Below are 27,052 nucleotides of genomic sequence, written 5' to 3' on the forward strand. Positions count from 1 at the left end.
AACACTTTCAGTAGACACCACAGAGCCTAGAAGGTTGTGACATTGGTCTAGCCTCCTACACCTACAAGATTTACTGTCTATTCTATGTTTTGCACTGTTTGTTTGTTCACTGTTGGAGAATAACAGGAAAGACTTAGTACAGTGGAAGTATACCACACTGCTCTATTTCCAGATCTATTTCCAGACTTATTGCCTGTCAGTACAACATTATTTGTGTATTGTGTTTTTTTGATTACATGTATTTGACTTTTGTACATTAATAAAATTATATATTTTTTAGACCGTCGATACTGCCTGTTAATTTAATGAGATAAGAGGCAGACCACCATCTATTAGCTTTGTTTGGTCCTGGTGTTACAACTGTGAGAAATGGAATCTAGAGGCCCGTTTGACCCGAATGTTGCGTACTAAAGGTTGTTGACCTTACTGAGGGGTGGTTAGAATACGGGTTTGCCTTTCCCTTTCGCCTCCTTTTTGTGTTATTGATATTATTCCAGATACCTGCTGTGATAACAGGAAAGAATTTACCCAGGCCCAACTTGCGTTTGTGTGGCGCTACTATCCTATTTTGATCCATAGATCTTAGGGTGCGGCTTGGAGCATAAGACGGTATTTTGGATTTCAGGTAGCCAGGAGCTTTCCCATGGATGCATCTATGAGCCATTGTAAGAGCCTTAAAGTGGGTTCTGCTTTCCACTTTAAGCCAGTGTAGCTCCTTCCTAGAGTTGCTGATGTGGTCAGGTTTTGATTTGCATTTGATTATCCTAACCGCATTGTTTTGGATGATCTGATACGCCTGTAGGCTTTTTTTGTTAGCTCCTACCATTAATGCATTCCTTTAGTCTAATCGGGATAGGATGGTTGCTCTGGCCACTGTGGCACAGTTGTTCTCTGAAAGATAGGGTCTAATGGTTTTAAGGAGTCGGAGATAGGAATTGCATTTTCTTTTATTATGTACGGAGTCTCAGCTTCATCTCCTAGGGATGCTTCCATCATCATACCTAGGGTTTTCACCCTCTCAAGTACTTTGATGTTTGTGTCTTCAATCTTAAAGTTTGCATAGTCTGGGGTTAGGGAGTTTCTGGCTTGGGTGGATCCAAAGACCATCAGCTCGGTTTTGTTGCTGTTCAGGCACATCCAATTGGAGTCCATCCATTGCTCAATGATGTTGAATATTCTGAGAAGATTATCATTGTCAGTTTTATGGTCCCCACTAAGTTCCAACACCAGCTGCGTATCGTCCGCATAGTTGGTAAAAACCCATCTGCATGATCTAATACATAGCATAGAAATCTGATGTAGAGGTTGAAAAGTAGTGGTGACATGCTGGCTCCCTGTGGGACCCTGCAGAGAATCTCCCTTTCCATGGAGAATTTATCTCCCCAATGGACTCGAGAGGTCCTGTTCTTTAGGAAAGACATTTTCCATGTCTTTGTCGCCGGTGAGCAATTTGCCGTTTTACCTATTGCTACCTCAAACAGATTGTGGTCTAGTAGGTAGAATGCAGTGCTGAGATTCAACAGGATAAGAAGTCCTGTTTTTCCACTGTCCATGATGCTGAGCATCTTTGCAAGTCCAGCATAGCGGATTCTGTACTGCGTGCTAGTCTAAACCCTGACTGTTGTGGGTGAAGTGAGTCTGAGGCCTCAGTGTGTGCCTGTAATTGAGCGGTAGCTACCCTGTCCATGATTTTGAGCAAGAAGTTACAGTTCGCGATTGGTCTTAGGTTGCCTGGATCTCTCGGATCCAGGCCTGTTTTTTTTATAAAGGGGGTTACAGTGACCTTTTTTATGGACTGAGGGACTAACTGGTCCCTTAAGGAGGTATTAACAATTTTAGCCAGTGTAGGGGCGAAAATATCTGGGTGTTCGAGAATTATTTTGGCTGGTAAGATGCTTTCCGCCCAGGATGTTGGTTTCATAGAGGCAAGTGTTTTTTTAATCTCTTCTGCAGTGATATACGAGAAGTTGAAGCTTGTATGTTCTCAAGAGGCTTTTCTGCCGGCATTTTTATGGTCTTAGGTTTGCTTAGTTGGGCTTTTGTGATTTTGTCTCTGGCCTTTTCTAGTTTCTCAAAAAATTATTTCTGGGTGTTATCGCATTCCTGTTGCGAGGGTGGCGAGATGGCAAGGGGTTTGTCTGAGGACTTCAAGATGCTGAATAGTTTACTGGACTCATTGTCTGCTGCGAAGATTTGTTTATTGAAGTACTGCTTTTTGGCCTCTATTTCTTTCTTGTAGCACGTTTCTGTGGTTTTCCATTTTTCCCTATTTTCTGCTGTGGGGTTTTTTGCAATTTGCTTTTGGTTCTAAAGGTTTTGGTCTGTAAGGGAGCATTTTGATCTACTAGCTTTTTTAGATGGTCAAGGAGGGTACTCATCATGGTGTCACAGGAGTCCTCTTCTTCAATACTGGTGGTAAACAATCCTTGGGGTTACCCTTCCACAATTTGCAAGCAACACAGTTCAAACACAACAGGTCTTTTGACTCTGTTCCCAAGACAACACATGCAGTTCCTTAAATTTCAGGTTTCTCTTCACCAAGACTTTAACTTCGCCACCTACACTTGTTTCAGTCTTTTTCAAAACAGCAAAACACAACTTAAGGTTAACTTGACCCTTTTCCTGGTTGACTTATAGTGCTTTTAATTGGTTTGTTCACAAGATCTTTGGGCTCCTCATTCAGGGCTCACTGGTCTAGGCGTAGTTGATAAAATCCCACGGTCCACCTGTCATGCACAACAAATCAGATGCACAACCAGCACAACCACGCACCATATTGCCTGACACCCCGACACACACTGCTAGACTCCCCGGACCACAGTCCGCCTCCCAAGCCATCACTTCACCTATGGTGCGAGGGAGTCATCATCATTGGCGGTTCCCGGGCCGTGCGCAGAGGCCGGCCCGGTTTGTTGCCTCGTTTTCATTGGCAACTCCCGTGGAGGCTGCGTTCGGGCTTGAGCACCCGATCACGGTTACTTCCTGGGTTTGCGACGGTTCCCCGATCACGTGGTCAAGTTTCCGCTCATGTGACTGGGAGCCGACGCACGTAAAAGCCGGGAAGTTCGAGCGGCTCACCGCTTCACAGCTGTTTCACAACTCTGTTTGGCGCTTTCAGGATTTTTCGTTGTTTGATTCATTGGATTTTGGACTCAGGCGTACGAACCACGGATTTGCTCTCTCTTGCTCCACGGATACTGTCACTCGGAACTCTGTACGGATTTATGGTACTTTGGACTCTTTTGCTACGCTCAACTGAATGCTTTTGGATTTTCCCCTTCTGGCTTTTGATCTTCCAACCATAGACTTCGTGATCAATTCAAGTTCCCTTCGGCTACGGAAGAGCTACATGCACCAGCCGGCACCTACCATCTAGAACACGGCTGTCCGGATCTTTGATGCTCCCTCGCATCTGACCCTAGGCACCCTAGCTCCCTCTCGCTAGATCAGGGTAAGAAAGTTATTTAACATTCTTTCATATCAAAGTACTGTGTTTGCCTGTGCTAACCTTGACTTCCTTTTTAACAGCCTCTGGGATCCTCGGCGTCATCAGATGCAGTGAATCACCAAAACCACCTGTGGCCTCAAAGCTCGCACAGGGAGTTCTTTACTTCTTCATGTGGGTGATTTGTGGACAGAGGCCCCTTTACTCTTCACTACGCGGCAAGTCACGACAGACTGTGAAGCCGTTGTGTTGAGTATGGAGCCTGCAGCTGAGGATCCCGTGGCTGCCTTGGTACAGGCACTCACATTGCTAAGGGCGGATATGGGTGCAGCCACTGCTGCGATACACCAGAGGCTAGATTTGATCCAAAGTACACAACACCCTCTCTGCCTGCAGATGCTGAGTTCGGAGAGGCCGCTGCAGCGGCTCAAAACCCACCTATTCAGCCTATTGCTCCTCAGTCCTCTAGTGTCCCTACCACACCTCAGTTGCCAGTCCTCATGCCCACGTCATTTCCCTTGGCCGCCCCCGAAAGGTTCCACGGTGATCCTAGGAAATTTCGTACATTTATAAACCAATGCAAACTACACTTCCTTTGCAGACCTCGGGCTCCCTCGCATCTGACCCTAGGCACCCTAGCTCCCTCTCGCTAGATCAGGGTAAGAAAGTTATTTAACATTCTTTCATATCAAAGTACTGTGTTTGCCTGTGCTAACCTTGACTTCCTTTTTAACAGCCTCTGGGATCCTCGGCGTCATCAGATGCAGTGAATCACCAAAACCACCTGTGGCCTCAAAGCTCGCGCAGGGAGTTCTTTACTTCTTCCTGTGGGTGATTTGTGGACAGAGGCCCCTTTACTCTTCACTACGCGGCAAGTCACGACACCACCCATCACAGGTCACGCACCAGGATCCCCAAGTTCCCCAGCCCACACAGGTTCTTCAGCACTTGCCCCTGTGAACCAGGTTACCTTCATTTAGTTGCTCTTTGTTGGCTTCTTGGCTCTATGTGCAGTTTCACACTTCTCCGGCTTCTCCTTGTAAGCCTCTTTGGTTCTGCCACCATGTGTCACACACCTCTTGCCAGTCTTTGGCCATGCCGCACTGCATTCACTCATAGCATTCACTTTGTGGGGGTTTTGTCCCACCCCATCTTTCTATGGCACTCTTTTACACTTGCACCCTTTTCCGTAGTTTACTTTCACGTGGGCATGTTGGTTGTCCTCTGATATTTACTTCAATATTTAATATGTGCAACTTCAAGGTTTTGTTCAATATGCATTCAACATGTTAAATTTCAGGTTTCCATTCAATTCGGTATTCAAGATGCATCCGTTATGCTCAATTTCACATTTCCCGTTAGTTCGGTGTTTAAGATGCATTTGGTGTGTTTAACTTCATATTTCCCTTCAGTTCGGTATTTAAGAGGGATCCGTTATACTTGATTTCAAGTTTCCATTCAGGTTTGATATTTAAGATGAATTTGTTATGCTTAATTTCAAGTTTCTGTTCAATTCAATATTCAATATGTATTTGTTGTATTTACTTTCAGGGACCGTTATTTACAGTCTGCTAGGAGCGCCCAAGTGCTCTCCCTGACACTCCCCGACTCTCACTCTCCTTCCGATGGCTCCCGTTGCTTTATCTCTGCTTGCAAAGCCGGCGGGTATTCTCCTCTGCACGCCGGCAACTTGAAAGGCTTCTCTCCGGACTGTGAGAAACCTGAGGGTATTCTCCCTACTGAACCCCTTGGATTCTCTGCGTAGGTGGCCAGGGAAAGACCATTGCTATTGGATCCTGACCCTGGGGGGCAGAGAAGTGAGGTAGGATAACCTGGGTGGAGGGACTTGGAGTGGGGTACCCTTGGACAAGACCAGGGGTCAAGTCCTAAGTGGGGGGACTCATCAACAAACGAAATGGGATGTGACATCGCCAGTAATTAGCATATCAAGGTGAAATATGCACATTTCATTAAATTGGCTTGGCATAACCACCCAAATTGAACAGGACGAATGGCATTTGTCCTTCATAAAATCAACACACACACAAAACCAAGAGAGGATATTTTCTTCTAATAGTGTTTTTGAAAACTTTAAAAGATGTGCACGTTTTAAACTCCAAGAACCAATACAAATGTTTTCCCTGGGACTTGCAGTACCGAAATGGAACATTTCACCTTTAGTTGTTTGTTATTTTTCATTGGATTATATAGTGCAGTGGTGAAGTCTCCGGCCTACAAATCTACTGACTGCGGTTTGATCCCAAGGTTGGCTTTAATTCATAAATTAAAAGAGGACATTCGATGTTTATTATTTTAGCTGGGGGGACGGAGTCCCCCCTCTGAATAAAGTGGGTGGACTCCGTCCCCCCTCGTGTACCCTCGACTTGATCCATGGGCGAGACATGGTATCCCCACTTTCCCTATTAAGGACCAGCCCAACCCCTCCCCATCCTTCCTAGGCTGTTATAAGGCAATACCTTTCATTTCTCCACAATTGACACTTGTCAGTACTGGGAAGAAGAAGAAGCAACTACGAGCAATGAAGACTATGCTCTTTTAGTACGAAGAAGATTCTTGGAATGAGCTGTGAAGGTAAGGCATGTCCCTCTGATTGGACATCCACATCTGCAGCCTGTCAAGGGGCTACTGGTGGATAAAAGGAGACCAGCCCCGCAGCAGAGAGAGCGACAGGAGAAGCAGCAAGGAGGCAAGTGCAAGCAGCTTGTGCAGGACGCAGAGAGGCTGGGATTTACAGAGAGAGGCAGTCCATGGAACTGTGGCGTGGGAGCTGGGACTCTCTGGAGCAGGCTGAACAAGGTGAAGGAAGCCGTGTGGAAAGGCTGCCCCTTTCCATTTTACTCGAAGTGCTTGTTCCCATGTGCTGGAGGACCAGCACAGGAGTGTGAGCGGCAGGAGCTGGAGCCCTGACACTAAAGGCAAAAGGCTGTGTGATCCACGCAGCAGCAAGAACTGTGGAAGCGACTGGTGAGTTTCTAATGAATGGGAAACCTGGTGCCCAAGTGTTTTAACTTTATAATTTGTTGAATACTTTTTATCGAAGTGGTCGTGTGTGCCAAGAAAGTTTACATGTGGGACAAAGGAACCTAAAAAGGATCAAGGACATTTTTGTGATACTAAAACTGAGTGTTGGGGAAGGGAACCCTGAGATCTGAAGTATCTACTGACTTGAGGGTGGAGCCTCAAGGTGCTTTTGTGTTTGAAACTGTGTTATCTGGTACTTGGGGAAGGGAATCTTGAGTGTTGATTAAAACTGGGTCACCTTGAACTTAAGGAAGGTAACAGACCTTTTGTTGGAACTATTTTATACTTGGGGAAGGGAGCTGAAAGGAAGCTGCGAGCTGGAAGAAGCTCAGAACGTAATGTTGGACACCGTTTCTTTTGGTTGCTGACATCCCTACACATTGTATAGATTAGTTGCAAGGGCAAGTATAGGTTTTGGGCACAGGCAGATTGCTAAATTGAACTGTTTGACTCAGACTTTCCTTAGTTTCATTTAGGTAGGGAAATCCCACCTCAGTATAGGGCAAATTAGGCCTTTTTTCCATCCTAACATTTAAGTTAATAAAAAGGGTTTGTTTTGAATTCTGAATCTGCGGTCTGTGTCTTGCTTCATGTAGCCTTCTGTTAGTGAGAATTCTCATTTCTGTGTTAATTCCCTTCAACCTTAATAATAATAATAAAATAATAGAGACCCCCAGCTCTTTTGCTGGACTTTAGGACTTTTATTTTTTATCCTGGAGTGCGTGAGACCTTTATCTAACTTCCTCATATATTTTTGATCTGATTTGTACTCTGTGTTTCTTTGGTTTTGGAGTATGACAAACTCCATAGACATCTACCTTTTGTATTGTGACACATAGCACCCTCCGTGCAGTGTCACAGAAAAGTCCTTTGGATTTCCTATAAGGTTTAAATACCTTCTCTTGGGTGAATTACTGTTCCCAATAGTAGTAAAGTGAAATTTACTTTACTTACCTGTTTTTCCTATGTAGGTCCAGTACACCCCATCTTATGTGGCAGTACTGGGGGTTACTTAGTAGCCCCTTTTTCTACTTACTCATGTAACATGTTTTATGTTACCCCTTAATACATTTAATGGCTGGTGGCAGTGGTTTAATTTTCCTACCATTTTGTGTTTTTACTACAGGCTGAATCCTCAGGTGCAGTAATGCAACAATGGGTGCCCATTTTGTCAAAATTGCCCCAGCCTTCTTTTTTCGCCATTTTCTGCTTGCAAGGTCTTTCTTGGGTTTTACTCTCTGCGCCAAACCAGGTTTAACCCTCTTGTTCGTTTTACCTTTGGCAGGCTTCAGTGCTGAAACCCGCCTCCGGCTCCAGTGTGTCTGGCAGGGCAGGAAGCGAGGGAGGTGTACGAAACTCGCTGTCCTTAGTCTCTTTGGTTACATGAATGCACCCGGTGGTGATTGGCTGGCTGTCCATGCAGGAAAGCCACCCTGCTGTGTGAGTGACAGCTAGGCTGTGCATCAATGGGAGAAACCTGCATAAAAGGCGAGGTCTCTTGAACAGAAGGCATAGTCGAGCACTAGATGAAATATCTGAAGAAAAAAACTGGAAGAGAAGCTTGTCGCACCCTCCTAGACCGTTGGTTTTTCCTGGTGAAGCCCTTCTGCAGTGCTGAAGCACTATCGACTAAAGAAGCCCGGAACGGATGACTTTTTCCCTTGGGTTGGTGAGACCAACTGACCCCAAGATGAACTTGCCTGGAAACCCTTTCTCTGCTGGCTGTACTTCCTTGCTGCTGCTGGAACCGAGTGCTAGGGGTCAGAATGGACTGCATCGTCTTTAAGCCGGACCAGACTTTCAGGAAGCTCCAGAGGACCCTCCCGAAGCAGGACGACCCAAGCCTGAGCCACCTCAACATAGTGCTGGACCCCAGAAGCAAGGGAAGCCCATCAAGTGTCCAAGAACCACAGTGGTGCCATTGACCGGTAACTGAAACCGCTAAGTGCCGCTGATCTGAAGAGAGCCTGTATCCGCTGCCGACCATCAAAATGTAGTGCAGGAGTCCTACAGACGACCTTCCTCTTGTCCCCACGACTGAGGCCCAGGAACCAGGATCGGCAAGACCGCAACCAGAACAGAAGCCGGCTGGATCCTCTTCTTCAAACCTAAGATACTGTCTTAACTAACGGAGTACTTACCTCTTTTGTCTGTAGCTTGCTTGTTCTCACTGGAGACTTGCAGTAGCTGCTTTTTGCATAGTTGATTCCAGCTCTGCCCTTCACAAGCCTTACAGCTTGCGGCCCTACAGTGATTCTTTTTCTACAAACTCTCTAAATAACATTGTGCAAGACTTTTGTGCTATTTGAAAGAAGTGCCTCAGCTCCCTAGACATTGCTCAAATGCACTCTGGCTGTCCTGGCTCCCTCCTGACCGTTTGACTTTGGTTTTAACTGTCCCTCATAGGTGTTTAACTTGTATTGCTGGGAAAGGTCTAATCTAGACTTAATTGGGAAATTGCAAAGTATTCACATGCTCTGAGAACCTGTTAGCCTTTTTCCTTCCCTAACCTTTTCCTTTTCCACAACCTCAGTATTGCATTAAGTGTCTAAAGTGATATATCAATGTCCACAGAGTCCTATCAATTGAAGTCACCGCAGGGTGTAGGAAGTGTGTGTGTGTGTGACATCCCAAAAGGGTATCTACTTGCTTATCTTAAATCTGAGGAAGTGTTATGAAGTGTATTTTTATTGTTGCCTATTCCCCTTACTAAAGAAGGCTTATTTAAAACGGACTGTTAAATAAATCATTATTTTACTAGAAAACTTTGAGTATAAGAGTTATTGTGATACTTGTAGTTGTGTGCTACCTCTCTACAGCTCACATTTACCCCTCTTGAGATAAGTCTGGCTGCTCAGTCCCTCTACCAACTTGTGTAGTAGAGACCTATACCAATAGGTGGGTTACCCATTACCAAGGACAAGGCTGGTGTAGTGTCCCACAGGGTTACTGCATCCAATCTTGCCTAATACCTTCACAGGACGCGGACGGTGTCCTCGCCTTTCTTGGTTTGCGAGTAGCTCCTGCTGCTCGCTCTCTGTCGTGGAGGCTCCCACACCCGTGGCAACGGCACATCCCACTTGTCCTCTGGGGTGTTTGCCTGCGTCCTGGCTCCTTCTCCGGTCCTACCACGGCTGCCTCCACATGAAAAAGGGTCCCCTGCTGGTCTCCCCACACAGGCCTCACTGTTCCTCTCTTCCTATTCTCTGGCTTTCATTTTATACACACGCAACCACTTAACAGGTTGCATGTGTGGATCCTTTTGTAGGTTTGCCTGACTATGATTAAGGGGTCATGCCTGACCCTCACCATACTCTGCAGGAATCTTCCTCATCCCAGTACCAGAGTGGTAAAATGATAGTATTGTTCATTACTCTCAGTCTTGTCTTTCTCGTCCCAGTACTTTTAAATGTTAAATGGGGGGAAATGAGGGAAGAGGTCTTACAGTAGCCCATAAAGGGTGGGGGAGGGTTAAGTGGGTAATCAACAGGGAAAGGGGATACCATGTCTCACCTGCAGGCACCTCACCCCAATCCCATAGGACACTCCACCAAGGTGATCATCCCTTGCTTCTCCACCCCCAGGGTCAGGACCCAAGAGCAATGGCCTTTCCCTGGCCACCTGAGAAGAGGATCCAGTGGGTTTAGGAGCGAGAATACCCTCAGGTTTCTCACAATGGGCAGCGGGGATCCAGTGAATAATATTCACTGACAAAACGTTAAAAGGAAAGTTATGGTTCCAAGGAAAACCAAAAAAACCTCAGAAATTCGGCAGTTATGGTAAGCTATGCAGCCATATATGATATGATATGATATGGCATTTGTAACGCGCCTATACACAGGTGTTTCAAGGCGCGACGAGGCAGGGAGGGGAGGAACAAGGGGAGACAGACAACGATCCTACTAGGCCAGGTGTCATTCAGATCGCGCAAGTGCAGCGGTGGGGGAGGGGGAAAAGTGCAAGGGGAAGGGGAGGGGGGGAAGTGCAGTACAAGGTAAGTGGCGTAAAGTAATAAATAAATAGGGCCAGCTGGTGGCAAGTGCAAGGTAAGTGCAGAACAAGTGCTGGGAAAGGGGGGGAGGCTGTAGGGATACAGAGACAGTCCCGCAGTGCAGAGGGTTTCCAGTACATCAGTGCAAGTGGAGAGTGGCTGGGCCCAGGACCGAGGCCGTTAAGAGTGGTCCAGTTGCAGAATCAGTGCAGTTTCAGTGAAGGATATTAGCTGTTCAGCAGGGGAGAGGGAGAGAGAAAGCAGAAGCAAAGAGGAAGGTTTTGAGGTGCTTCCGGAACCGGAGATGGTTCTCCTCAAGTTTCAGGGAGGCAGGAAGGCTGTTCCAGAGGGAGGCCCCTGCCGCGGAGAGAGATCTACCCCCAGCTTGTTGCTTCGAGAAGCGGCTGACCCTGAGGGAGTCAGCCATAACTCGCACCACCACCGTGCACTGCTAAGACTAACGCCCAGGACATAAAAGATGACATCACATATCTGAGCCACTTATTTTTGTTCAATGACACATCTAGGCCAGGTGGTTTTGTTCACTGACAGTCAGAATATTAAAATTCAAAAGGTGCTGTATATCTAGACGTTAACCTTGTCATATGTTCTTATAGTACTTCTCAGCTCATGATGCACATACATGGGGCAATAAGCAGGCCTCAAACACACAATTTTCACAGCCGCAGCCTAATTTCTGTTTTTTAGTCTTCAGCTTTCTGTGTCGGTCTCAGTATAATTTTGCTTTAGCGCCATGATGCCCCTTGGGGTCAGAGTTTGCGCTTTATAAATGGTTCAACATAACATAACACAACATAACAGACTCCATTTTGTGTTATGCTAATGTAAAATTTAATGTTTAACGTTTGTCCACATTTGTCATACAGCAACAAAGTTATAAGCCATTTATAATGTTGAGACCCCCCTCTAATTTAGCGCCTTCCTCACACAATCCCACCAAACTTTGCAGAAACATTTACATCTAGATCTAAAATCTTTTTTAAATCTTTTGTGCAGATTCGTCACATGGCACCACATTTATAAGCCTTTGCAATATTTTGGGATCCCCCTCTAATTGTGTTCCCTGTTGACAAAACAGCACCACACTTTCCAAAGTTATAAGCCATCCAAAAACTGCTTTTCACCAACCCTGTAATGCACAAATAAGCATAGATGCCGACGAACTTCTGAGGTGTTCGCGAACATTACAGGATTGCACCTGAACTGTTTGCGACCATCGGAGAAGAAAAACGCATGTTTTTTGGCTTTTTAAGGCCATATCCCATCCCATTCTCATTACCCCTCACATCGCCAAAGATTGATTAATAAGTTTGAATATGCGATTATTGCGATGTTCACAGACAACGCGCGCTGTCCGTGAATCCAACATGGCGGGCGTTTCCAAAAATCTGACGCACCTCACACTTTTCACCATCCAATCAGTGGGCGTATCCGATGTCCGCAGACTACACGCTGCCCCCTGGACCAATCAGAGGCCCGTCCGCGGACCGAACAGGGAAGTGAGTCCGTGGACCGAACCCAGATATCACCAATTTCTTTTTTACCTACTTTTTGGTTGTTTTAAATGAAAATACTTGACGGATTTACACCAAATATGCAAAAGCACGCTTTCGGGAGCAAGCCGCCGCTCTTGCCACTAATTTGGTGAAAATCTGTCAAGCGGTTTGGGCTGTAGGCGTGAGCAAAGTTTTTTATCCATTGCGTCTATGGGAAAAACCAAACATTTTGGGAGCCCCCTATAACTTTGCCTCTCCTTGACGAAACCTCACCAAACCTTGCAGTATCAATCTGATGTGACATATACTCTTTTTGCAAAGTTTTGTGAGGATTCGTTCGGGGAGGGTGGGCAGTGAAGTTATAAATCGCCCAAAAAGTGTTCTTCCAATGGGTTGAGCAACTTAATCATAACTACAGGGCTGCTACCGCAGACCCTGTAAACAATATATTTATATGTCATTGGGACCTAGTTCAAATCAGAGCTGAACTAGTATGCAGCCGTCTGGTTCCCAGTGAAACGCATTGAGGAGTGAGCATTCGGTCGAAGGAATCCAGCGTTGGGCTTTGGTGTTTCAGCATACATCAATTTCAAGGTAGTGTAGTTTCCATCTATTGTATGTTTGATCCTATCATACAGCAGCAGGGATAGTTCTTATGGCATTTGGAATCCAGTGTATAGCATCAGGGATATATATAGCTTATGACTGTGGGGATTCAGTGTACAACAGCAGTCATCGATAATGCAGAAAATGGGTAAAGAATAGGACCGTATGGTCAAATCCGTTGTAAAGGAAAAGTGAAAAAATGCCTGCTGGGATACTCACTTGAAGATAGGAATTCAGAGAGGGCAGAATCTATATTCTTCGAGAGAATTTCCTATACTACTGCTCAAGAGGCTCTCACCTTGTCACTTTGTCACTGCTCATCTTGATAGTTGGATGTAGCTTGTCCAGCCCAAGCTGTGTTCCTGGATCAGATTTCATTGCGGATACCACCATTGCATTTCTCAGCCTGTTTCCTTGATCCAAAAGGACTAAAACATAGATATTAAAGTGCCGTCTGTTTTTAATAGGTCACAATTTAGAAAAACGAAATGTTAATGCTTCAGAAACAATATTATCATGGATGAAGAATAGGGGTATTCAAGATGAGGGCTATACTGGAACTCAAGCAAAGAACACAAGACAAGCAAAAAAGGGATGCTTCACAGACATGCACAGAGAGGTATAGAATAAGGGGTATACCCTACTAAATAATAATAGATGCAAGGATGCTGAATCCATGCTGGAGTAGATGGGCAGTGGGAGAATATTTGGTAATGAACAGGAGAGGAAACCATTCAACTGATAAAACGGATGGTTTCATCCTAGTAAAAAAACAAATTGGAACTTTATTCTGAAACACTTGGGGACAATCAGAAACCCTTAAATGATTTACGATTGTGTATCTACATATTTACATACATCACACATAATAAGCATTTCTCTCACTCACATAGTAATCTCTCCCCCTCATATTGAATCAAAGCCTTGAGCTCCTATACAAGATTGCTTCCATTAGAAAACATGGTAATTCAGAGCCTGACTGGATTATCTGATGCTTGCTCTCAGCAAAATGGACTAGGTTACGAAACTGGAACAATAACTGAAATCTAAAAGCCAAAAATGTGATTTCAGACATCACAAACCAGGCACAATTGGTGACATGTATGCAGAATGACAGACTACTTGAGTGATATTTTAGAGTATTACATCGACATCTACCAGAGTGCATAGATATCATGGAATGGCAGAGGTGTGCGTTATAAATCCCAGTAACATAACATAATATCTATGAGTTGCTAGTTATACCCTCTCCAATAGCACATAATTTGACATGAATGGCTGTAAATTCTATATCAAATCACTTACACCTAAGTGGCGCCTATCAGACTTTGCTTGCAATGACTGCCCAGTCTCCCTTGTCTCCCTTTTCGCCTTGTTTCTCCTCTTTCTCTTCTCCTAGCCTGACCTTCAATCTCTTTCTTCCTTTTCACTTGCTTTAGCACCAGGCCTCAAAATCATTTGCACTTGTTTGCTTTCTCTTACTCTTATGGTGCTGTTTTTCAACCATTGCAGTGACATTACTTTGCTCATGTTTTTTGTCTTCTTAGACTTCTCTACCCTACTTACAGCTTAGCATGGCTCAGCATATTCCTGCCCATTGTTCCAATCATGCCCATACTCTCCGCTCCCAATCCTGTAACGCAGAATATTTCTCTTAACCACCCGCAACTGATCCCCCTCTCATTCTAAACATAGCACTCTGGAACGGGAGTGTCTTATGCAACAAAGCACATACCATTTTGGACACTTTCCTCCATCTTCATCTCCACATCCTCTGTCTAACCAAGACCTGCAGCAATGTCATCTTCCTCATCTTCTTTGTGTCAGATTCCTCTGGGCACGGTGGAGGCGTGGGCATACTCTTTTTCTCCTATTCTTACTCCATCTTCGGTCTTACTTAATCTCCCCTCTTTTGAATATCATTTTGCTTCCTTTTCCTCCCCCTCTCACTTTCATAACTTTTCACCGACCTCCTGGACCCCTTTCATCCTTTTGTGATGATATAGACTCTCGCCTATCGTTTCTTCTTCCTCTTGAGCCGCTCTCGATTCTTCAGGGTGACTTTGACCTACATTTGACCACCCTTCACTCTAATTTTCCTGTACTATCTATTCTTGACTCTTTTTAATCTATTGCTACTCCTCCTTTCGCATGTCTCTGGCTCTTCTCTTCACTTAATGTTCTCTACTATACTACCTTCTTCTGTTTCCGCACTGCCAATCTATTGCTCTGATCATTCTCTTCACTGCTTTTCCTTGTCCATCTCCCCACCTCTACCTTCCCTCTCTATCATCATTCCTTCTTCATCAGGACCCATGGTCCTTTGACCCTTCCTCTTTCGCCTCTGATTTCCTTTCTATTCTTCCCTCCTTTGAGGCATTTACTTTGCTTTCACACGACTCTGCTGCCTCTGTCCTATCTGCAGCACTTCTTGACTCTCTGGATTATCTATATCCATCCTCTCCTTTCTACACCTCCATTAAACCTCCACTGCCTCCATCTTCTTTGGCGACTTCTTTGTAAATCTGAATGCTGCTGGTGTAAGACCAACCTGCTTGCTGACCTTGCTTCTCCTTCCTCTCTACCTTTAACTCAATGTTACTGACTACACAAAAGGAGTACTTCAGTAACATCCTTACACCTCTTTCGTATCAATCGTGACACCTAATCCATACACTCGTATCGTATCCTCCGTCCCACTGCTGCCGATTCTCCTACTCTTTGTAATCTTACTGCCCCTGTGTTACGCTCACCTGACTCCCACGGAGGTGCAGGCCTGGTTCCGAGTGCTGTTGCCTCTTCCATGGTGAAGCGCAGGACTCGGAAGATGGACAGGATCGGACCCTCAAAACCGGCTTTTCTGGCTCGCAGAAATATCCTTCTGTGTGTGAAAAGGGAGTATTAACAATCTGCGGGATAATGTGTAAGCCTCCCACTTCCTTCTCACCCTCCACGAAACCCCCTGGAAGTCTCACCTGAGGGTCTTAAAGGACGAGCTCTCCATCCTGCTTCTGATGCAGGGGCGCGTTGTAATCCAGTTACTTCACTGGATCATGGATTGTAGAGAGTTCAAGTTTGCTTGACCTTCCCGGTAAAGTACTGTGAGAATTCTGTTTATAAGTATGAGCCCGAAATAATAATTGTCCGTTGTCTATTTCAGGTGCAGAACAAAGATTCCGAGATGAGCAATGGAACCGACGAAGGAAACTCAGGTGAGTTGTTTGATGAGAGGTTCCTTTAGTGTTCTTGCATTAATGCACTAATGCTTGTGTCTTTTTTCCCCATAGGGGCCGGGGTTCGGAAATGCCGGAGATATGGCACCGACCCGAAGTGAGAGGTGCAGTTCCAGTAGATATCAGGTAAGTCTTTAATGAGCGTTCAGGTAATGTCTTAGCATTCGCTCAGTAACGCTGATGTCTCTTTTTTCCCCTTAGGGGCCGGGGTCCGGAAATGCCAGGATGTGGCACCGGCCCGAAATGAAGTGAGAATGACCCAACAGGTAAGTCTTATGATGGCAAATTAAGGTTTTCTTATTCTCTTCCCTAGCTCACCTTTGTTCTTGTCTTTTTCTCCCTAGGCGCTGAAATGTGGCTGCGGATCCAGATGGTCGCTGATGAACATGGAGGCGCCTAGTAAAGGTGAGTGGAATGCGGCGCTGCAGCGATCGATGCGATGTGCTTTTAAAATGAATGTCTTCCTTTTCAGGATCGTCGCGAAATGTCTCCGGAATGCGGTTTAGCAGGTAAGGACTCTTCTTTCTCCTATTCTCTTCTCTTCTCCCTTTGCAGGTGTTCCAGGATGCTGGCGGGCATGGCAGAAGTCAGGATGCAGGAGCAGACACGGTGAGCGTCCAGCTGCTAGATGCAGAACAACGCGAAGCGTGAGTTGCTGCTTGGGCGTGGCTTAAATAGCCTTCAAAGTAGTTCCAGGTATGTATCCTTCCTCTCAGGTATGTATTCTTCCTCCGGCCACACCCGTGTGGTTAAGTAGTCCCCAAAGATAAAGTAGTCCCATTCAGGCCTCTAGATGGCCCGGATGTTGCAGCATGGACTGCATCAGGTAAGTTTACACCAAGCACCTTTAAACACAAAGTCATCTTTTATGAGCCTGGCGCCTATGGCGCCAGGACTGTTGTCCAATATGAGCCTGGCGCCAAAGGCGCCAGGACTGAGTCCAAAGGGCCCCTACTTGTGGCTGCTGAGACTTCCCTCAGGGACATGATGTCTGCCTCTGGGGTAGCTGGGCCTGGTCTGGCTCCTTGGAGGTAGGCATCATGACACCCTGATATTGCCAATTTGGACTCTTTTAAAATCTCTCTTTTACGTTCCTTTATTTATTCATCCTTTTCTTCCTCTCCCAAATTCCCTCTTCCACCTCCACCTACACCAATGTCTTCATTTCGTCTTCTCTGACTCCAATGTCTCTATCATTCTCTCTAGGGCCAATCCTACTTCTGCACTCTCTGACCCTTTACCTTCATCAGTTGTCCCTATCACACTATCCCCGTCTCACTGCTTTATTAAACTCTTCCCTTTATCATGCTGTGTTACCCTCCATCTTCAAACACGCCTCAATACTTCCCACTCTACAAAACCTTCTTTGGGCCCTTGCTTCCCTGCAAACTTTCGTCCTATTTCTCTTCTGCCCTTCCTATCTAAACTTCTCGAACGCATTGTTTATTCACAGATCTCCCCTCATGTCCTCGCTAACCCTCTTCTTCCCCCTAAGCAATCTGGCTTTCGACCTGCATACTCCACTGAAACGGCTCTTGTTGCAGTCTGTACTTCCCTTCTACTTGCTTGATATTCCAAGCACTCTTTTCTTCTTGAACACTCAGCTTTTTTTTTAAATTTAAATTTGTATTTCATTTTTCACAATACAAGATGAGAAGAAGCAAACACAACCTCATTGAAACATGCAATACAGGCAAAAAATTATAACTCTCATATTTTCCCTGGCTCAACCAACCTCCCTCCCCCCACCTTCATTGTAAAAGCGCCAAAAACCTCCTGACCCAAATTAAAATCCACAAACATCATGGGGGATACAAAAAGAAGAAATATAAACCTCTGGTGAGGCAACCAACATACCCCAAGCGACACAGCCTGCCTGTTACCATATCATGAGGCCCATCTTTAATAGGGAAGGGCTGAAACCCACCCCTTCCGGGCTGCACCTCAAGGGGGCATAAAACAGGTATGGAATTCACTAAATTCCTTCTCCATTTCCACACTCTATCCATGAATGGCTGCCATAATCCTTTCCATTACATAAATATTTTTTGCCGCGTTGACCCACTACATTTTCCTGCGTAACAATATCCTCTTCCAATGCATGGCGAAGCATGCCCTAGCCACCAACAGTAAGCAGTGTGCCAGGTGCAGTAAACCCTGATATTCTCCCTCAATTTCCTCCAAGCACAAGTAGCAGTGCAAGGTCCAGAGACACGCCATCCATCTCCTTTATCCATCCAAGCACTTCATCCCAAAAAACCAGCACCCTATCACACACCCACCACATATGCCAATAATATGCCCACACTCCATAATCGTACCAACAAAGTGTACTCACCGCAGCAAACATTTTATCAAGACGTACCGGATCATACTGTCACTGATGCAGTCATTTAATGGCGTGGAGCTTGCACTGGCAGGCAATCAACACCTTAAATGCCCTGCAACAAAGTTTGTGTCATACAGACCCGTCTAATCCCAAGGCCAGGTCTCTTTCCCACCTACCCTCAAGTTTATCAGTGCTCTCCTTACCTGCCACAACCATGGCACCATCCAGCAGGGAGATCAAGCCCTTCATTTCCGTTCGAGAGTCAAGAACTTTCTCCATCTGAGTGGGATCCCGCTGCATCTGTGCCTTCCAGAATTCAGCCGTAATCAGCCCCTTCAGTTGCAGATACGAAAACACAGACAAGTTCCCAATTGCCAAAGCCTCTTCCAATTCAAATATAGGCATAAACTGCCAAAATTTTCCATAACTGTCCAACCCTCATCAAGCCCGCCTTGAACCAACTCTCAAACCTCTCCAGATTTGGGATATGGTCCCTCACCCCAAATGGCTCAACGGACAGGGACAAGTCATAACACCTAGCATCTCGGGTCCCATAAGCCAGATATTCCAAAGGACTCTCAGTATAGGGTGCTTCCTTATACTTAGCGGAATCTGGTCCCTCAGTGCCAACAACCATTCCCCCACCGTTGCCGGTCGAAGACGATAATTATGCAACCCAATCCACTGCTGCTCCACCTGTTCCATCAGATGAAGTACCACGACACAAAGCTGAGCCGCCTTATAATATAAATACAGGTCAGGAAACCCCACACCGCCCCTCTCTTTTGGTAACACCAAAATATCATAGGGCACTTGTGTTTTTTTCCCTTGCCATAAAACCCTTAAAAGACGTCCCTCTACATCTCTAAATATGGAGCTGGAAACCCCAGTGGCTGCATTTGGAGTAGATACAACAGTTTGGGAAGGAAGTTCATCTTTACAACATCAATACGTCCCATCCATGATATGGTAAGTCTATCCCATTTCACCATGTGTGAGAAACCTGAGGGAGTCTCAGGTGGCCAGGGAAAGGCCATCACTTTAGGATCCTGACCGTAGTGGTGCAGAAGCAAGGGAAGATCACCTGGGTGGAGACTCCTTGGGGATGGGAGATGAGATGTCCTTGGGTGAGACTCGGTAACCCACGTATCTCTTGTTAGAACAGCATCTGATGCTCACAGGACTACGTCCGTTCTAGGAGACGGATTTGAAAGTCACCTTTTTGCCTTAACAAAAGTCATAAAATGTATCTCTCAACATATCGCGCCACCAGTCTCGTAAGAATCCACAAGCGCTGTAACTGATCGACAGACAACACCTCCCCTCCAGCTGGTCCCAGGAGATATATATATTAAGAATTTTGTCCCCCCAAGGAGTGAGCCTAGATACAACGGCCCCTTTGAGGTGGTCTATGCCACTTGCGGTAAAGGTTCGGGAGTTGTGGTATTGGGTGCACCTTTCTGATCTCCGAAGAGCGCCCCAGGCTGCACCCCCTGCTCAAGTTGAGTAAATGCTGAAGGTGTATGGACTGTATCACACACTTTCCATTGATCTGATTAATGATTTTGACGAAAAATGTATGCATACATATAAAGTGCAACGTAATATTGCTTTGTACCCCCATTTTTGTTTTTAATACGTTTCCGTGCAACTTATCTACATCAACCATATACAAGAAACACTGCTATGCATTATTTGCACAAAAGTGCTGGTCTGTCGGTCTCTCCTCTCACAGCACCCTCTTTGTGTCTCTATTTTTCTCCTGGTCTCACAATTGACGCACATGGCGCTAACCACTCAATTGATAAACGGTCAGGTTCCCGCAAATATTAACCTATAACAGTGTTTTCTTCCACGTATACTGTGTTATGCACAGTGTAGCTGGACTGTTTGCTCTCTCTATGTTTGGATTAGGTATATATTTAAGATGTCGTTTTATATGGGGTGGACATATAAGAGGGGGTTGGGCGGGGGAACAGAAATTAAATATAACTACTATTTCTCTAACATGTCAATGCTACCGATGTCCTCCTATTAGACTAAGTGCCCGAAATGAATAATACCACAGTCCAAACCTTAAAACAAAGACTAATGTAAATGCCAATAATATATCCACCACCCAACAACATATTTGGAAGCTTGCTAATTTACTTATGCTATCATTGCTTCCTAATGTGTTCTCCAACATCATTACAAATATTAGCTCTTTTCCTATTGGTTCAAATGTGAATGCATCAAAACGTTTTAAAAGACAAGTGAGAAGAGAAAAGTATGACGAGTACAAAGAGCTCGGTCTAGACATAATAGAAGATGTGCAGCACCCAGGTTTAGTAATAGTTGATACACAGTGTGAGAGGCACGGGATCACTCTATACAAAAACGTGATAGGAAGTCTTTTCAAAAATAAAAATAGTGGTTCAACAAAAATGAAAACCAGGATTGGTTTCAGGTGGTCTTCTAATCAGGTGCTGCTGGGTCAGCATCACTCAATAAGTTCAATCCACAAAGCTGTTTGTAAGACCTTCTTCACAGGTCCCTTGTAGTTATCCCAACTGCCTTCAGTATCTTTAAGTCCCTCTGGGTTCCCTTCCCCAAGCTTCAGCTTCATCAAGTTTCAAAACACCATTGAAAATAGCAACACAAATCCTTTTGTAAGCATTTCAGAGTTCCCTTCCCCAAGCTTCAATCCTCCCACCAGTTCAACAAAAATTAACAAGTCTCTAACTTGGTTAGGCCTCTTAGTATTCCCTTCCCCAAGCTCAGGCCCCTTTCAACTTTGAAACACAAAAATCTGTTCTTTATCGGGATGTACTTTGATTTCTTAAACGGGCCTCACACATGGTGAAATGGGATAGACTTACCATATCATGGATGGGATGTATTGATGCTATAAAGATGAACTTCCTTCCCAAACTGTTGTATCTACTCCAAATGCTGCCATTGGGGTTTCCATATTTAGAGACGTAGAGGGACGCCTTTTAAGGGTTTCCTTCCCAAGCTTTAGGCCTCTTTCAACTGCCTAACACAACACATGATTTATCACAGCTCTCTTGATTTCATAAACCATTCTTTCATGGGGTAGAATCAGAGGCTTTTGAAAATGCCAGGCTTTTACTTTTCCTGGGCGCAACCACTCTGACCCTTTTGCCCCTTTGCTTAATCTCACGTTCTTCTGCTTAAAGTAGCATCGCTCACCCACAAATGCCTGAATAATGCTGCCCCACGCTATCTGGCAGACAGAATATGCAAACACAGCCCCATCAGACCCACCAGAACCTCCAATGCTAATCTGCTCACCGTCCCCAGGTTTAAACGCACTAAAATGGGTGGCAACAGCTTCCAGGTGAAAGCACCCCAACACTGGAACTCCCTACCACCATCGCTCAGAACTCCCCAACCTTACTCACTTTTTAGACGCAACTACATCCATTGGTTAAAGATCACGAACCACTAACACCTCTAACACCACACGGCTGCTCTCCGCGTTGCATGCTTTAAGAGAATCTGTAAATTTGTAATACTAAACTTGTATATATTTGTAATTCTTTAAATACATCTACTGCATTCTCTCCTGCCAAACTGTACACATGTTCCTTCGTCACACTGTAATTATGTAATGTAATGTATAATTATGTAATGTAAAGTATAAGCATCCTGTAACCAAGCTTTGAATCACCTTGCTGCTCATGCGCCCTCATACCCTCGGGTCTGGTGCGCAATACAAATGAATAAACTAAACTAAACTAAACTTCTGTTACATTGTTGTCTCCTTCAGATGCTCTCTGCACCTCTTTCCTTCTGCTTAACTTTCCGTGCACATTTGCACCCTCTTTCGTGTGCCTCTGGCACTTTACTGATCTGATCTGCTTTCCTTTCCGTGCACATTTGCACCCTCTTTCCCATGCCCCTGGCACATTACTGATCTGCTGTCCTTTCCGTGCACACTTGTACCTTCTTTTGATATGTGCAAACTTGCACCTTTCTTCGGGTACCCCAGGCACTCTTCTTTGCCTTTCTCATGCCCCTCTCTCCCTACGGGCCACTCGCTGCTTCTTTCCAACTTTCTCTCGCTTTCAGCTTCGATCAGGCTTTTGCTCGCTTTTCGTCCAGATCTGCTTTTCTTTTGCTTTCTGTCTCCTTGCTGCACTTTCAACCTTTCTACTTTGCTTTCACACTTTTCTTTCTTTCTTTCTTTCTTTCCTTCTTTCTTTCCTTCTTTCCGATTCTGTGCAGCTTTTCCTTTTCGTGCCTTTCTCCCGTGCCCGCTCTTATTTAAACGCACGCTCCGAGTTTCTCTTGCATTCCTCATGAAACTCACCAGGCAGCGACACATTGGGAGGCGGCTACTCCGGGCACTGCGAGATTGAGGTCAGGGTCTCACCACCTGCCCCTGGCATGCTTGGGGTTGGCACTGGCCCCAAGGGAATGATAACTTTGCTGGCCCTCACCTGCGGATTGCAGGCAGCGCTTCTCCGGCTCCCTGGTGGCACGGCTTCCTCACCACGCTGCAGCCCACACACACCGTGCCAGAGTCTCTTTGCACCGTCTTCCTCTTGCTTGCAGTTCCTGCTTCTCTCCGCTTCTGGGCTTCACTGGTCCAGTCTGCATCCCAAGCTCGTTCAAATCTCTGTGACTGACCACACCTTTTATAGCTGAACACATAGTCAAGTGGAGTCAGGTGTGAATGGTTACCTACCCATGCCTGACTATATTAGTAGGACAGTAGTTTTTTCTAAAGTCGGTTGCCCTAACGTTCCCTATGTTATTCCTACCGTCAATCTTCAATGATCCTAGTGGCCTCCTCCTCGTCTCAGTACTTCTTGGAAATGGGGAGGGGGAGATAAGGCGAGGGTGTAAACACTCCACAAAGGCTGAGGGAGAGTAGGGTAATGTGTTTTAAGGATTGGGAAAATACCAATGTCTCGCCCTAGGGTATCCTCCCAATCCCTTGTGACCCTCCACTCGGGTGATTCTCCCTTGCTGGTCTACCCCCAGGGTCAGGATCCAAAAGCGATGGCCCTTCCCTGGCCACCTGAACGGAAGATCCTCGGGGAGTGGGTGGGAAAATATCACCCGGTTTCTCACACCAGACACGAGCTTGGTAGGGGAAAAGATGGTTAATGGAAGCTGTTACATCTGTTCCTTAATACCAGGCACGTCGGGGGGGGGCGGGGCATCAAGGTACTAATGCCGCAGGCAACTCTGCTTTTGGAGGCTCAATGTTTGCGCCATCTGACGTTATGCAGGCTGCAAAGCAAGTTTCAAGCACGGAACATACAACTCAAGATGATGGAGCCAGACGAACTGCAGTGCGCTCGTAACCCCAGAAGCGTACAGTGCTTACAAAGGCCATACATGAAGAAAGAAGGGGTGAAGTTTGTGGCGAACAGGTGGCAGCAGAATACAATGAGCTGCATGGCAGGAGGCCTCATGGGGTTCAGTGAAGAAGTAATCGAAAGGGTGAACGATGTGTGCCGAGGATACTGGAATGACCATGTGTCAAAACTTACATGGATTGAGGCGAGGGAAAAGCCAGGGAAGGTGCAAAAGCAGGAAGAATATGAACTGTGCTTTTATAACAAAGGAAGCGTCTTCATGGGGCCAACAGCAAGTGCAATAAAACATTGTAGATCCCAGATCTCAAGAAAGGCGCAGCTACTGTGATGGATAACTACAGGGTCTGCGGTCAGCAAGCGTTTCTGCACTTGCTGCCACTATGGAGAGGCACGTGCTCGCCGGCCACGTTGAACTCAGATCTCCTTGCGGCCCCTGAAGAACACCTAATAGTGGGACCCTAGGGCTTTGCTACGCCAACAACAGCACCAGTGACAGATACCAACACAATGGTTCCACTGCCACCACCTATAGTTCGTATCCTGCCAGGAAAAAACAAAGACAGAAATGTTGTGCAGAAAGTGGAGGTCCGATTACCGGTCTGAAGACTCATCACAATTGCTAAAAGAAATATCTGATCAATGTAGACTATACAATAGGGAAGAAACATTATTTGCCACTCTGCTGGTGCCTGGGAAACAAGCTGCCACAAATGCTAAATGGCTCCAGATTGTCCGCTGGGAAGTGATGCAGTTGGCGAATGACACTGAGCAAGGTCTTAACGCAATCAGGTTGATGACGTTTGTGAGAAACCTGAGGGAGTTCGTACAAGTAGTCCCCGGGGATCCGTTGCTCAGATGGCCTGGGGAAGGCCATCGCTCTTGGATCCCAACCATGGGGGCGGACAAGCAAGGGAGGATCACCCGAGCACGGGGTCCTATACATTCACCTTCCACTACTCTAGACCACAGAGAATAATATCAAGTCCCATGTTTGTTTGCCAGTATGTCAGGTGTACAGACCTACCAAGAGGGAAAGCCATCTCTTTAAATTAAAGCAAGGCTAGAGGGGTTTCCTATATCCCCTGTCAGCCGCCTACTATTGTTTCGCTAAATAAATATAGTCTAGTCACATTTCATATCCCGCTCCCCATTTTCAATAAGTACTGGGAAGAAGAGGAGGTGAGCAGGCGCAATGAAGATTACCCATAGAAACTACATAGGAATACAAAGTGAGGGCTACCATGTAACAACTTTGAATTGTCCCACTAATAGAGTCAGGCAAGGTCTGGTACTTTATTCAAACTGTGCACACCTGACTCCAATTGACTCACCGGCATTATAAAAAGGGCAGAGGGTTCTGCCAGAAGCACGGAGCGATCTGTGATTGCTGGACAGAACCAGGAGGCCAAGGAACAGAAGGCTGCAAGGAGAGGAGCCCAGAAGGACCAGTGGAGTGCGGGACGCCAAGACACTGACCCAGTGTGTGCGAGTGGCTTCAGCATGGGGAGGGAGCTGATTCTCCAGGAAGCCGCAGCGGGACGGAAGGCAGTCTATCAGCCTTGTTTAGGCCAGTGCTCGTTCCCTGGGACGTGTGTGTTAGGAGGGATTTCTGAACTCTGACCTGGAGGGGCAGAGGTTCAAAAGGCCAGCCTAGTTTCTTGGAACAGGGTAACCTCTGGACAAGCCAGACCAATCAGGGTAGCTATGCCAGGCGGTCAAGACTAAGTCTCAGGAGGGGTGAGGGTGACTGAAGGACCTCAATGAGCACACAGAGCAAGGACACTTACAAATTACTCCAGACAGGTGTTATATCAAAAATATAGACACATTTATTACAAGACCTTTGTAACATAGATCATAGCAAAAGAATCACAGTAACACCAAGTAAAGCAACACAACACTATCAATACAATGTATATACAAGACCATTGGGGTCTAAAGGGTTAAATACACAAAATGTCGACAACCTAGATGGGACGGAAACAGGCAGTGCAGATCGCCTTTAGGCCCAGTTCGACATCAACAATACACCTAACTAAGAGGCAGTCCAAGCCCTAAGAAGAGAGGAGCCTTGTGCTCAATAGCACATGCAATGCAAACGCATGCGGTTGTTCCAATGGGCAGAACAGGGTCTCTTTAGGGGTCTGTAGCAGCTTGGGAAGGTGGATGAGGCGATGCAGAACAAGTTCCCACTATTCAAGGAGGACCTCCACTTGAAGGCAGAGGCAATTCGAGAGCTCTGGATGGAGTTGCTATTTCGCAATAGCAGTGGAAAGGAGAGGGCCCCCCGGGGCCATTTGTGCGTAAAAATGGGCCCTTGTGCTAGGGGCCACCGGTTGGGGTATTGAGTACTCACCGGTCCTCGACGCAAGCTGACTCAAACTTCGGCAAGTCATTCCACTTCGCTTGCAGGTTTGAATGCGGCAAAACGGACGTCCCGGCACCTTTTAGTTCCTGAGATACAGCGATGATTCCCAAACGGGACAGTGGTGATTTCTCCGCTCCGGGTGGATGAATCGACCCAGTTTCATTGCAGCAGGCTTCAGAGGCAAGAGGGTCACAAATGCAGCAGACTTGCAAAGGACGTTGCCGCGGCAGGGCAACACAGAAACCGCGTTTACTCCGGTCCTGGCGCACTCGTCTCACTTCAGACCTGGGAACGCCAAGCATACGAAATTCGGTGGGAGGGTGCCGGGGACACAGAGCTAGCAGTATACCAGGTTTCGAGGGCCTCCTCGAAACGACGGCGGTGAAAGAGCAAAGCAACTGGTTAAGCTGGTCAGTCCACTGGTTGGCCGAGGGACACTTCCGAGAAAGCTTACTTGCAGGGTTTGATGAAGGTGCCGAGAATAGTTGGTCCCGCTATTTCAATGGGTTGAAGCGTCTTCGCAGACCTTCTAGGACGACCAGATGCAGAGGGGTCCCACGGGACGACAGCGGTCTCAGAGTGCCAAACCTTCCAGCGGGTCACCAGCGGTTCCTCGACTCGGCTTCGTGTTGCAGGTTACTTGGATCCAATCCTTTGTTCAGTGAGAACTCAGGAGATCGACATGGTAGTTGTGTTTTCAGTCTCCTCTTATCCAAAGTTCCCTTTGCGCCAAAACAGAGAGGACCCAATGGGAGATCTGCTCACAAACACACACTCCATACGTGGACCAATCACGGACCACGGTGGTCCCAGGCATTCATGGCACTCCAGACTCTCTGGCAACCAGGATGTGTATTGGAACCAGACGTTAAAGCCCACATCCTGGAGGCACACACACAAGGCATGCAGAAGCCTGCGAAAGCATTGGGATTCGCAAGAAAGTGCATATAAATAAGGACTGACCTGGGTCGACTCGACCTGGGGAAGTTGAAGGGGCAAGATGGCTAAAGTACAGGACTAAGAACCTCGTGGCATGGTCATTTTGGAGCCAGGCCGCCTATTCGTGCCAAACGCGGTTAACATGGCAGGAAAGGGTTAAAAAGAATGCCAAAAGGTAGTTGCCACCAGTCCTGTCCATGAAACATCTGCACAGTTCATAAAAAGTCCAGCGAGATTATCTAGGGC

The 27,052-nt window shown here is 46.2% G+C and overlaps 1 protein-coding gene across 2 annotated transcripts in view; it reads right to left on the minus strand.

The window, feature by feature from the left end:
• The window catches only part of C2CD3 (C2 domain containing 3 centriole elongation regulator), a 594,096-nt gene that overhangs the window by 504,076 nt on the left and 62,968 nt on the right, over positions 1-27,052 (minus strand). For both annotated transcript variants that reach the window (XM_069640138.1, XM_069640137.1), the window contains exon 6: positions 12,900-13,029. In XM_069640138.1, coding sequence (XP_069496239.1) covers positions 12,900-13,029 — 130 coding nt within the window. The remainder of the gene's footprint in view (positions 1-12,899; positions 13,030-27,052) is intronic.

The sequence above is a fragment of the Ambystoma mexicanum genome, chromosome 7q (assembly GCF_040938575.1).
Source record: "Ambystoma mexicanum isolate Mex_15411 chromosome 7q, UKY_AmexF1_1, whole genome shotgun sequence".
Classification (NCBI taxonomy): Eukaryota; Metazoa; Chordata; class Amphibia; order Caudata; family Ambystomatidae; genus Ambystoma; species Ambystoma mexicanum.